General features: G+C 46.3%; 1 protein-coding gene across 1 annotated transcript; it reads right to left on the minus strand.

Moving 5' to 3' along the window:
* Nucleotides 1-6014: 6014 nt before the first annotated feature.
* On the minus strand, nt 6015-8725 carry LOC308593023 (GSK-3-binding protein-like). Its single transcript, XM_081205205.1, has one exon. It carries the CDS (start codon nt 8314-8316, stop codon nt 7612-7614), a length of 705 nt encoding a protein of 234 aa, XP_081061331.1. The 5' UTR covers nt 8317-8725; the 3' UTR covers nt 6015-7611.
* Nucleotides 8726-12501: the final 3776 nt, after the last annotated feature.

Consider the following 12501-nt stretch of genomic DNA (forward strand, 5'->3'; position numbering starts at 1 on the left):
GCTCTCTCCCTGATATGATAGTTGTCAGCGGGAAGGAAGCGTCTCCCCTCCCCTCAGCTGTGTGGGGGTTTTCAAAGGCGCAGCTGAAAGTGATAAGAGCCTGGCCAGAACTCTAACTCTTGATCCCTCTGTCCATAACATGCATAAGATTGTTTAGCAAGAAACCCATACTTAAGAAAGCTTGTGCCACACGAACCGTTGGGGAGTCGATGATGTAACATTTTGCAAGACCAGGCTAACAACAGCTGCCCTGGAATTCATTTCTGTATTCTCTTTGGAAAAAAACACCAAAGCACTTTACTGTTCTGATCACCTGGATCAGATTAATTCCAGGGTAGCCGCTTTAGCTGCTGAGTCTTGCAGAAAGGAAAAAACGGTGGCATTGCATCATATAGACCAATAGCTGTCACACTTCAGAGGGAAGGAAGCTGCGATGCCAAAAACGTTAACTCCCTGCCTCCTTCAAAAATGACTCAGGAAGAGAAAGGGAGGGAAGGTTAGGAGAGATAACTGGCAAAATATACTGAAGCTCTGTGTAGATTTCAACCTCCTGAAGAAAGAGCAAGACTTCATCTTTTGCTTCTCCTGTTCGCACTAACAGTCCGAAGGCTCTCAGTTTTGCAATCAAAACACTTTTCTGTATGGGCACCATCTAATCACAGTTGCTAAACTTCTGCGGTTAGTGATATACACCCTTGAATTAATTACCGGTACTTTAATTAAAAAACAATACCCTAGTCATCAAGCAAGATATTCAAGATGCAAGGTGTTTTTTTCAGGTGTTTGTTTACTAACAATATTTATATGCTGCCCAATGACAAAGCTGGGATATAACAGAGAGGCCACAATAAACAGTAAATTATTGGCTGTTGTGGGAAGCAGTAATTGGTCATTCTAAGTGGAGCTCTGGCCTGATCCAACAGGGCTCTTTCTTTCTTTCTTTCTTTCTTTCTTTCTTTCTTTCTTTCTTTCTTTCTTTCTTTCTCTCTCTCTCTCTCTCTCTCTCTCTCTCTCTCTCTCTCCCCCAGCTTTGATGATGCCTACAGTTCTAAATGGTCCACTGAGTAATGCTTTAAGAGCTAAACTGGTTTCTCTATCAGTTATTTCAGTCTGACTCATAGAAGCCCAAATAAATTTAATACATAAGAAACCACATACATTTTTCACAATCCAGCACAGAGTAAGGCACATGTAAGCCTGTTGATATCAGAGTGACTTGTATGTGTTAAACAATAACATTTGTTAACATTTTCTGAGAAGGATCTCACTGTTTCATTTATAATGGTATTTCATTTGTTTCATCCTGCTCTCTGTCCTTCCCATATGGGATGTCAGGCATAGCAATACAAGAGACGGGGTCTTGGTGGTGGTGATGATGCACTGTTTGTGGAATTCCTTCCCAGCAGAAATTCACTCAAGTTCCCCTAATCCCCTTCTTATGGTGGATAGGAAAGACTTTTTAAAAGCAAGCCAGCTTCTAAATCAGTGACCTGCTATGTGTGTTAATAAAGTGTTAATACTGTTGCCTCTCATTGCTTTAATTCTTGCAGGCAGTGTGCATTTGTTTATTTATTTATAAAATCATTTATATATTGGTTTGCAGCCCTCAAGGCAGTTTACAACATGGTTGCATTGATATTTTAATTTTTGAATTCATAAGTTTCTGCCTATGACTTGGATCTCAAGCAAAAGGGGAGGGAAGCACAAGGGAAAACAGGCACTGTTTTAGAAGCTTCTTCACCTCTTAAAGCAGATATTCAGGAGCAAGAAAGGGATGCAGGGGGAGAAGGAGACTTAGTTAAAGTTGCCTCCATCTTCTTCTGCTGGTGGGAGCATTCTGTGAGCAAACCTCTGCTCGGGCAGCATTCCTTCCAATGGGCATAAACTCAGAGTCCCAGCTATTACCCTGTTTGTTTGTTTTTTAAATATATATTTTATTCAGGATTTTCTTGTTTTACAGAAGTGTAGTGCCTCGTGTTTTTTTTTTCATGTAACATTTTTACAAATCCATTTCATTTGTTGAGGCATTAGGGGGAGAAGAAAAGAAAAAAGAAAAAAGAAAGGGGGGTGGAGAGAGGGAAGATGGATAGGGGTGGGGTCGGGTGGCGGTGTTTCTATTATGTTTAATGTATGTAGAGTTTGGTGTCAGCGTTGCTTGTGTTGTTCACTTGTGTTCAGCTATTACCCTGTTATTCTGAATTTTATTTATTGTAAATTGATTTGGCTATCATCTTAATTGATAAGTAGTGTGCAAATATTAAATAGACTAATCCAAGTAGCCCAGCAAATAAAATACAAGCTGCCTTCCTGGCCTGCCTGTGGGCTTTGCAGAAGAGTCTAGTTGACCACTTTGCGAAACAGTATGTTGAGCTTCAGCAGGGACGCGGGTGTCGCTGTGGGTTAAACCACAGAGCCTAGGACTTGCTGATCAGAAGGTTGGCGGTTCAAATCCCCGTGACGGGGTGAGCTCCCATTGCTCGGTCCCTGCTCCTTACAACCTAGCAATTCAAAAGCACGTGAAAGCGCAAGTAGATAAATAGGTACTGCTCCAGCAGGAAGGTAAACGGCGTTTCCATGTGCTGCTATGGTTCGCCAGAAGCAGCTTAGCCATGCTGGCCACATGACCCGGAAGCTGTACGCCGGCTCCCTCGGCCAATAAAGCGAGATGAGTGCCACAACCCCAGAGTTGGTCACGCCTGGACCTAATGGTCAGGGTTACCTTTACCTATGTTGGGCTTGATAGACTCCTGGCTCTGGTGCATGGGTCAGTCTCTCTGCTGAAACTATGGTATTTATGAAGTAGATAAATAGGTACTGCTGTAACAGGAAGGTAAACAGCGTTTCCATGCGCTCTGGCACTTGTCATGGTGTCCTGTTGTGGCAGAAGCAGTTTAGTCATGCTGTCTGCCTGTGGACAAACACCAGCTCCCTTGGCCTGAAAGCGAAATGAGTGCCGCACCCCATAGTGGCCTTAACTGTCCAGGGGTCCTTTACCTTTACCTTTTACCTATTTTAGAATGAAGAATTGATCCGCTACACTAGTTCTTCCTTTTTGCCAACTTTTTTTTTTTGGCCTGTTTTTGTAACTGTTGGGAAAGGCCACGTCACCCTGAGCCAGCCAACATGCTATTTTAATTAGTAAACAAGGTTGCAATTTGCAAAACGAACAGGACAAACCTATGCACGTTTGCTTAGAAGCAAGTATCATTGTGCCTATGGGGTTAACTCCCTATTTACTTGTGTACTTGGGCTTATAGCCCAAGTTGGAAAGAATTTTTTAAAAATAAGGCTTAAATTGAAAGGCATATAATTCTCAGTGACACAGAGGACTGGTTACGAAAGCAAATATTTGTCTATCCCTTTTGCAGCTAGGCTTCTTTGTATCTGAAGAATACAAAATCTTTACAATAATGTGCAGTGAACATCCACATTTTTATTGTATCTGATGAAGAGGTCTGTGCTTCTCACATACCTATATATTCCTTTGGTGAGAAAATGTTGCCATAATAAATGGGACGTGGCAGATGCATAAAGAGATTAAAAAGACAGAAGGTTTCTGGGAATTGGGAAGGACAAGTGACTGAATTAAGCTTAGATTTTGAAAAGCTTTACTATATGGGGGTGGAAGGGAAATAAGCTTGCTACAGCACAGTGTTGATTTTGGAAACACCTAAGCTTTCTGTTTGTTTTACCTTTGCTATTCTTGGCTTGAACAATCACTGAATAACATTTACTCTCGTGTTGCTGTAGAGCAGGGGTGGGGGCTAAATGCAGCCCCCTATGGCTGAAGGTTCCCCACCCATGCTATACAGAATACAAGCAGGAAACAAACAAACAAACAAAAAAGGCTTTCACAACGAAAGCTTGTTCTATAGATGCTGTATATTGCAACAGCTTCCCTTCCACATTCGCCCCAAACAGCAGTTGTGAACCAAACTTGCCCATTAGCGTAGAGTTATGAAACTCTATTTCAAGATCAATTTGCCTAGAGCACATGTAAGGAATACATAATTACTCAGTGATACAATTTCAAACATCTGCTTTATATGAAGCAATGACAAAATGAGTTACGTAAGTGCTGAGATAGATGGGACTGCAACAGATTTAAGTATTTAAACACTAATCTGCCCAAGTCATGTAGGTTCCGTGATTCCATTCATTGTTGAAAAAGCGGGTGGGAGCCTATGCGAAAGAGAAAGAGGGGCACAGGACCCCCATGTTCCATTTCTCTAGGTACTTTTCTCCTTAGCCAAACCCTAATATTGTAAGTGTGCTTGGTTGGAAGAAATACACTGGGGGTAGGGGGAAGGTGCAGCAAAGTGAAGTGGTCTACACTCCTTACTTCTTGGTACTACAATAGACTCTTACTCTCCAATTCTGGTGCGATTAGAGAATACCAAATTGCTGTTTGCAATTAAATCTGTGTTCACATCCATCTGACCATCATATTTAGTTTGACCCCAAGTCTATACAACTAATTCCTTTACCATACCAAGCTGCAACATTTCCTTATAATGCAGCAGAATTTGTACATTGGTTTAAACAAGAGCCACCCCAAGTGCGCTGAAGCAGAATCTCGCCCCCCCCACATGTAGGTTATCAGTTTTGCAATTAAAACTTAATTGAACATCTTATCAAGCTTTGCCAGTCCTTAAAAAAAGTATTCACTGGCCCCTTTTGTAAAGAGAGAGTAAATTACACAAGGATGCATTTAATTTTTTTACCCATTTACCTTCAGATGAGACCATATTGACAAGGTACCCATCAAAGTCAGATTTGTCCAGAATTGTAGTGGTAAAGGCCTGGCAATCCTGTTGAACCATCAAATCTACATTTGCTACTGGAATTTTCAATGAGTAACATTGGAGTAATCAATGGAGTATCATTAAGGCCAGAAGGAAATAAGTCATGGGTTCACACTACTAGTTTACCACCTGGCTGGCTAAAAAAATAATTGGCAAAAAATAGCGAGGTAAATATACATGTGTTCTATGTTTAACACTCTTATTTATTTAGTAGTAGCAGCCATTACATATGACTTTTTGCATAATTATTACTCGTTTGTTGGGTAGGATCCTATCATCTTCTATCCCTCATCTTCTGCAAAGGGAAGGGCTATCACATTCTTGCAGCATCTACCAATCATTTGTGTGCACAGATAGTTCTAGCAGCAAGTAAGCTATTCCTGTCATTGCTTCCATTTTCTTTTCTAAAACTCTAAGAAGTAGTAATCTTAACATAGCCCTTCTTTTATTGCAAAGCATTAGAGCATGAGGCAAGTACATTTTCATAGCTTTATTGCCTTCCATTTTCTTCTCGACACAATCACCATCTACTACAAAGAAGCAGATTTTGTTTGCAATTGTGACACAGAGGCAAGAGGTGGAATAGCATGCTTTAGTTCATTTGTATCTTGATGCCGAGTAATCCAGGGCAAATGTCTTAATGTGAGAAGTGTTCCGAGGACATTTGGTTTAATTGGCATCTAGGGAAGGCCATTCTTATCTCACTAACATGAATGAGCAGCCTCCTCCTGATGGCAGTGGATCTGGATTGGGTCCAAGATTCCTGCATCTCAATATTACCATAATCAAGGAAAAAACTGCTGCAATGAGAGCTACATCATCCTTTCTGTTCTTACCACGAAAGTGGGCAGGGGAGGGAGATGGGGTGAGAATAAGGGGATGCAAACACACACACACACCCTTTATAGTATTCTAAATTTTCAGTGGTTGCATCAAATAAACTAGAATGTGTACATTCCAAGAACAAAACTACAAAATGCACAAGAGGATTTCCGAGCCTGGAAGAATGTTGCTGGCAAACAAAGGGACTGAGTTGCATTCAGAGACTTTTGTAACCAGCTCTTTGCATCACACAGCCCAGGTTTAGTCCCAACCCCCATACTCCCTCGCCCACCTCGTGAAGGCTTCACAGAAGAGGAAACAATTGATCATATATACAGCAAGTGGGAACACTAAACCACTCTAGTGCAAAGACGACAGAACACAGAATTTCTTTTTCATATAAAAGTCTACCACGTTTATTCAATACAGACATATTAAAGACAAGTCCTGAAAACCAGGCACACAACTCCAACACTCCGTTACGAAGTGTATATATATTTATATTTTGTCAACAGCCGCTTCTGCTGATTGAGCCATTGAGGTTCTGTGTGTATTTATTCATTTTTATTTTTATTTTTTTGCTTTTAATTTTAAAAAGCTCATTTTTAGCTACCTTCTGTGAACAATGTGCCTCTTCGCCCTCAACCTCACTGCATGTTAGCCAACCACTTTCCACCATGAATATTCACATTTTTAAACGGCTACATACAGCCGCAAAACAGATTTATGTAAAAGATAAAAATGGTGAAAACCCCGAGAGTCTCCAAAAAGAGAATTTACACATAATGCAAATGGTTCCAGTTGAGACAATCCAAAACAAGAGGCAACATTTCTTTTCTCTCTTTTTTGTACTAGGATTGACTCACAAGGGAAATTTGGGGATCATAGACGGTGTAAAAGAGGCAAACCAAATACCCTTGGCTGGGCAGAGCCCCAGAGATTTGCTTATGACTGGCGTGGAGGGGGGGGGGGATTTCTTAGAAAGACGGCTGTAACATGACCTCCTTTCTCAGAATCCTGTTTGTAAGGAGAGGAGGAGCTTTTAGAGAGAGAAAAAAAAGGGGGGGGGAGAGAGAAGCACAACAACTCGGATGGCAACGTGTGCGTCCTCAGGAGACTCCCAGCCGTTACAAAACACACAGGGTTCGCCCACAGCCCAGTCAAAACAAGCTCGGATAGGATTACGATCTCCAACTGCCTGGGGAACGCAACATGAACAAACAGAGCCTGGACGGGAAAGGCAGAAAGGGGTGACCTTGGCAGAAAAGGGTGGGGGGCGCAGCTCTTCAAACCAATTCATATTTGCATTCAATAGTGTATTGGCTCCACCCTCCCTTTCCAATAGAAAACATCTGACATGCCTTTACTGTGCAGCACCCCTCGCCCGCCCCCCCTCAAGCAACACAACGGCGTGTGCGTAAAAATGATTCCACACTAAATAATGCCATGCGGGATGGTCCCTTTTTTTTTTGCTCGCCCCCCCCCCTCCAAAAAATAGCAGGCTACTGCGGCGGTGGGGCTCTAGTTCAGACGGAAAGCACAAATCCTGGCGCAGGAGGCAGATTCGGGTCATCTTGGCTGGTTCTTAGCTGGTCGACGGGAAAGGCTGCGAGGGCAACCGTCCAGGGCTGCATAGCACCACAATTTTCTTAATAAAGAGAGAACAGTGAGTCAGTAGCAGCCGTGGCTTCGTCCATAACGACGAGCTACAAAGAATAATAATCGTTCAGTGTCTCGTAGCAAATAGACAAGTCTGCTTCAAGTATATACGGCGCTGCCTCGATAATCCGCGTCTGGGGATTTGCAGTCGCACCTCGTCGCCGTCGCGTTTGGCCTGCCCCCCCCCCGCCATAAATCCCTAACTGTGTGTAGCGGAGAGGAAAAAGATGCAAAGCCCCATCCCATAGTCTGCCCCCTCGTGAAAGAGGGGTCTGTCGGCGATCGGGAGGGCACGGCTGCATCGCGGACGGGCAGGGTGGGGGCGTCAGGGCCGGGGCTGCAAAGCGGAGACGCCGTACGCCGAGGCTGCCGCCGAGTCTCCTTCTCCGCTGCTGCTGTGGCAGCAGCAGCTGCCGGTGGACGAAGCCGAGCCGGGGGACGCGGTGGCGGAGGAGGCCTCGGCCGGCGCCGTCGAGGGCGCCGTGGCCGCCAGCTGCAGCCGCCGGACGGCTTCTTTGATGAGGTTGCCGGACAGGATGAGTTCTTGGAGGAGGCGATGCGGGTCGTCGTCCTCGTCGTCGTCATCCTCGTCGCCCGCGGACAGCCGAGAGTGCTGCTGGCGCTGCTTCTTCCCGGCGCTCCGCAGCCAGCCCCGTCCGCACAGCTGCTTGGCCACCCGAGGGCTGCCCTCGCGGTCGGCGGCGCTGGGCGGGGACGGAGGCAACAGCAGCAGCGAGGCCGGGGACAGCGCGTGGGGCGGCCGCGGGTGGTGGTGGTGCAGCGAGGCTAAGAAGCCGAGCCCCCTCGGGGACGAGTAGGGGGCCGCCCGGTCGCGGCCCTGGCGCTTGGGGGGCAGGCGAGGGGCCGGCGGCGCGCGGCGCTGGGCGCTCAGCTGCAGCACCTCGCCCAGCTTGGCCACCAGCGCGTCCACTTCCTTGGAGCCGCTGCTCGCCCCGACGGCGCCGCCCGGCAGCGACACGGCGTGCTCCAGCAGCAGGAAGCGCTCTGCGCCCGCCCGCCGGCAAGGCATGGCAGCAGCCGGCTCCGCTTTCCTTTCCTCCGCTTGGCGCGCACGCTGCCTCCGCTGCTCGTTCCGCAGCTACCAATGAGGCGCCCTCTCCGCTCGCTCGCTCTCAAAACGCTGTTGTTGCTGCTGCGGTTGGTTTGTAAACAATGGGTGACGCGGCCGCGGGCGCGTCCAACTGCTCCAGAAGCGAGGGGGGGAGCTCCGGCCCTTTTTGCCCACCTCGGCGGCCGTCGCTTCGCAGCCCAGGGTGGGGGCAGGCTAGCCGCAGCAAGGGCAGGCACGAAGGTGTCAGTGAGCGGGAGCGTGTGGGTTTTTTTACCCCCCTCAGACACACCCCTGTACTGAGTGCGCTCAGGTGGACTCGCCCGCTTTTTCAAACGCCGGCCTGTACAGTAGGGAGGCAGGGAGGAGGCGGGGCTGGCGTGACCGCCGCGGAGTCAGTGAGGTCAGAGCTCGACATGGCAACAAACCAGGCGGCGCGCGTACGCGCACGCGCAGAGCCGGCCACGCGCTCGAGACCTGCAGGGTTGGGGGAGGCCGTTGGGTGAGATACCTCAGTGGCCGCGCTCGCCCAGCGCCCTGGTCTCGCCATGGCCATCCAAATGCCTGTGAGAAGCCCACCAAGCAGAGCTAGTCGGGCTAGTAGCCCCTGAGGTGGTGGAGGCCGGCACTGCCTTCCCGGGAGAGCGAGTTCCATAGCTCTGGGCTGTCTCCACACTGACTGGCAGTGGCTGGTCAGGATTGCAGGCCAGCGGTCTCTCCTAGCCGGACCTGGATTTGACCCTGTGAACAGTTCAGTCGGTGGTGTTGTTGTTTAGTCGTTTAGTCGTGTCCGACTCTTCGTGACCTCATGGACCAGAGCACGCCAGACACTTCTGTCTTCCACTGCCTCCCGCAGTTTGGTCATGTTTTTAGCTTCGAGAACACTGTCCAACCATCTCGTCCTCTGTCGTCCCCTTCTCCTTGTGCCCTCCATCTTTCCCAACATCAGGGTCTTTTCCAGGGAGTCTTCTCATGAGGTGGCCAAAGTATTGGAGTCTCAGCTTCAGGATCTGTCCTTCCAGTGAGCACTCAGGGCTGATTTCCTTAAGAATGGATAGGTTTGATCTTCTTGCAGTCCATGGGACTCTCAAGAGTCTCCTCCAGCACCATAATTCAAAAGCATCAATTCTTCGGCGACCAGCCTTCTTTATGGTCCAGCTCCCACTTCCATACATCACTACTGGGAAAACCATGGCTTTAATTATACGGACCTTTGTTGGCAAGGTGATGTCTCTGCTTTTTAAGATGCTGTCTAGGTTTGTCATTGCTTTTCAGTCGGTAGAGACTCTTAATCTCAGGGTTGTGGGTTCGAGCCCCACGTTGCACATTGCAGGGGGTTGAGCTAGATGACCCTTGGTGTCCCTTCCAACTCTACAGTTCTGCTATTCTGCAGCCCTTCCTAATCCAGCACAAGCCATGCTTTTTCGGGGTGGGGAATGCGGAGTACAGTATACGTAAAGCACATTTGATTCATATCCCACCCACCACACGAAAAATCCTGGAACTAGTTCACCAAGGGTGCTGGGGATTGTAGCTCTGCGAGCAGGGACGCGGACTTATAAAAAATATTGGGGGGGCCCGGGAAAGCTCATGAATAATAAATAAGCTCATGAATATGCAAATAAAGTGGCGCCGCCTCCTTGTGAGCGAATAGGGGAGAGCGTGCTGCGCCTATTAATCAGCTCCGAAGGAAATTGGGTGGAGCTTTTGCTCGGGAGGGAGGGCAGGAGGCATGCAGCCCGACCCTGTGCATTTTGGGCTGGGGGAGGGGTGGCGATGGCGCTCTGCTGGAGGGGCGCCGGAGATTATTGGGGGGGCAGAGCCCCCCCAAACGAATTTTTGAGGGGGCTCGGGCCCCCTCAAGCCCCATGGAGTCGGCGCCTATGTCTGCGAGGTATCCCCATAATTTTAAAGCACATGACAACCCCTCCCCCCACAAGAATCCTGGGAATTGTAGTTTCCCCTCTCAGAGCTACAATTTCCAGCACCCTTGCAGCTCCCATAAGTCTTCGGGGCGGGGGTGGCATGTGCTTTAAATTTATGGTGTGTACTCAACCTAGTTCAGATGACATGGTCCTTAAGTAATTTGCTGCATGTGGTTTAGGCCTTCCTTATCAAGACTTTTCTGTTACGGGCTGCTTTTGTCTTTTATCAGACTGATCATGTTTTTATGTGGCAAACTTTGCTATTTTTTACTGTTTGTGGGCCATGTTTCTATTTTATACTTGTGTGTTTTATATGACTGTTTTATTATGAGATCATGGTGATATTTCCCATTATTTGAAGCCACCCAGAGTAAATGCTTATGAATTAAAGGGCATGATATAAATTCTTGAATTTAAAAAAATATAACTGAATGATGCTGGTGGTTTCTGATTAATGTGCTGTCAGTCCTAGGAAGGAGGAGAGAAACCTCAGGAAACACATGAGAGTGGCAGCAATTTCCCCTCCTGTTTGCAAGGAGGATATTGGCTGGGTCAAAATGCTTCTTGCAGTCCTTAACAGAGTACTTGTGGTTGACCATAAGTGATTGTTGGTAGACCTGGATAGAACTGAAATATTCTTCTCAGTTGTCCGGGACATTTATCCTGGGTATAGGAAGTATATAATCTTATACTTTTCAGGCTTGTTGAATACTTTCTGAGTGAGGACATCCCAACTTCTCTGCTCTGCATTCTAGAGTGCAAGTAGCCCTTCTTGCTGTGATAGGCTATCGGCAACTGGGGAAAGTTGGAATGGGTAAAATATTTTTAAAACTGAAAAAACTATCTTTTCATTATCATGGTTAAATATCTAGAGCAAAATGAAATAGTTACAGACAGTTACTTTGATTTTTTTTAAAACAAAGTAGTACAGAATTAATGGTTGATTGAGCTACTGTGCTTCTTAACAAAAAAAAGTGATTAGGCATCATTGAAAATATGCAGGTTCCAAAGGTCTTCCAAAGACAAAGCAATTGATAAATATTTGGAAATATGGCAAGTAAGATATTTCTTATGCAGCAGGGTCATGGCATGCACAGTGTTCATGCAGCAAGATCTTATACATGTTTACTCTGAAACAAATCAGACTGAACTCAGTGAAACCCACTTCTGAGTTAGGTCTCCATAGGTCTGCAGCTTTTAATGATAAAGACCAGATAAGACCTCCTTTTATTTGCAAAAATGGAGATTGCTTTGGAAAATGAGTTTCAAACTAGGGTTGCAGATCTAAGTACATTTTCTAGGAAGTAAGACAATGGAGTAACCTCTGAGCAAACATGGATAAATTCATGCTGCAGCTGACTCTAAGGACATGAGTTTTCACATGCAATATGTTGCTTCAACAGATAGATTGGGACCAACTATTGGGTTGCAGGCTGACCTAAGATGGGTTGGGTTACAACAGCAGCTCCATTAATATTCAAATCTATGGTTAAAAAAGTGGTGGATTTCGAACTGCATGTTTTGAGTAAACACTTATTCAGGTTATATACATGAAGTTGTCTGAAAAAAGTGGGAGGTATATACAGCCATAAGTAGATGTGGAGGGGGAAGAGCATGTGTGAAGCCCTATTTGTCTCTCATATCACTTTCCAAGAAACAAATATTGAGAACAAGTTTCCTTCCTGCTTGGAATGGGTGCCATAGCTGGACCAGTCCCCAAAATGAGCTTGCTTGTGGCTCCTTAATACCTACCGTGTTCCTTACTTCAATACATTAGTGATATAGGCAGATGTGACTGTCTATCACATCAGGATTATGGTGGTGATATTTATTGCCAACCGTTCACTAGTAGTTTCCAGAGTAGGTTACAACAAATTGAAATTAAAAACAGCAGATTTCAATCACAGGAATAGGGTGGGCCTTGCAATCACTCATCTCAGGTGTTAAAGGCCAAGGAAAGAGGTGCATCTTGAGGATTTGCCAAAAGCTGCATAGTGAAGAAGCCAGATGCACCTCTGTGGGGAGGGAATTCCACAACTTTGGGGAGAATGTCCTCTCCCTTTTGACTTTTTTTCTCTACAACTTTTGGATCAAAGGAAAGTAGAAATGTCATAGCGATAGCCAGTGAAGGGCCCATCTGTCTTCCTACAAAACATACTGTTCCACGCCACCCCAATCTCTGATTCCATGGGTTCCAGGCACTTACTCAGGGTTCATGTTT

This window comes from Podarcis bocagei (genome assembly GCF_964188305.1).
Source record: "Podarcis bocagei genome assembly, chromosome: 8".
In the NCBI taxonomy this organism is placed as follows: Eukaryota; Metazoa; Chordata; class Lepidosauria; order Squamata; family Lacertidae; genus Podarcis; species Podarcis bocagei.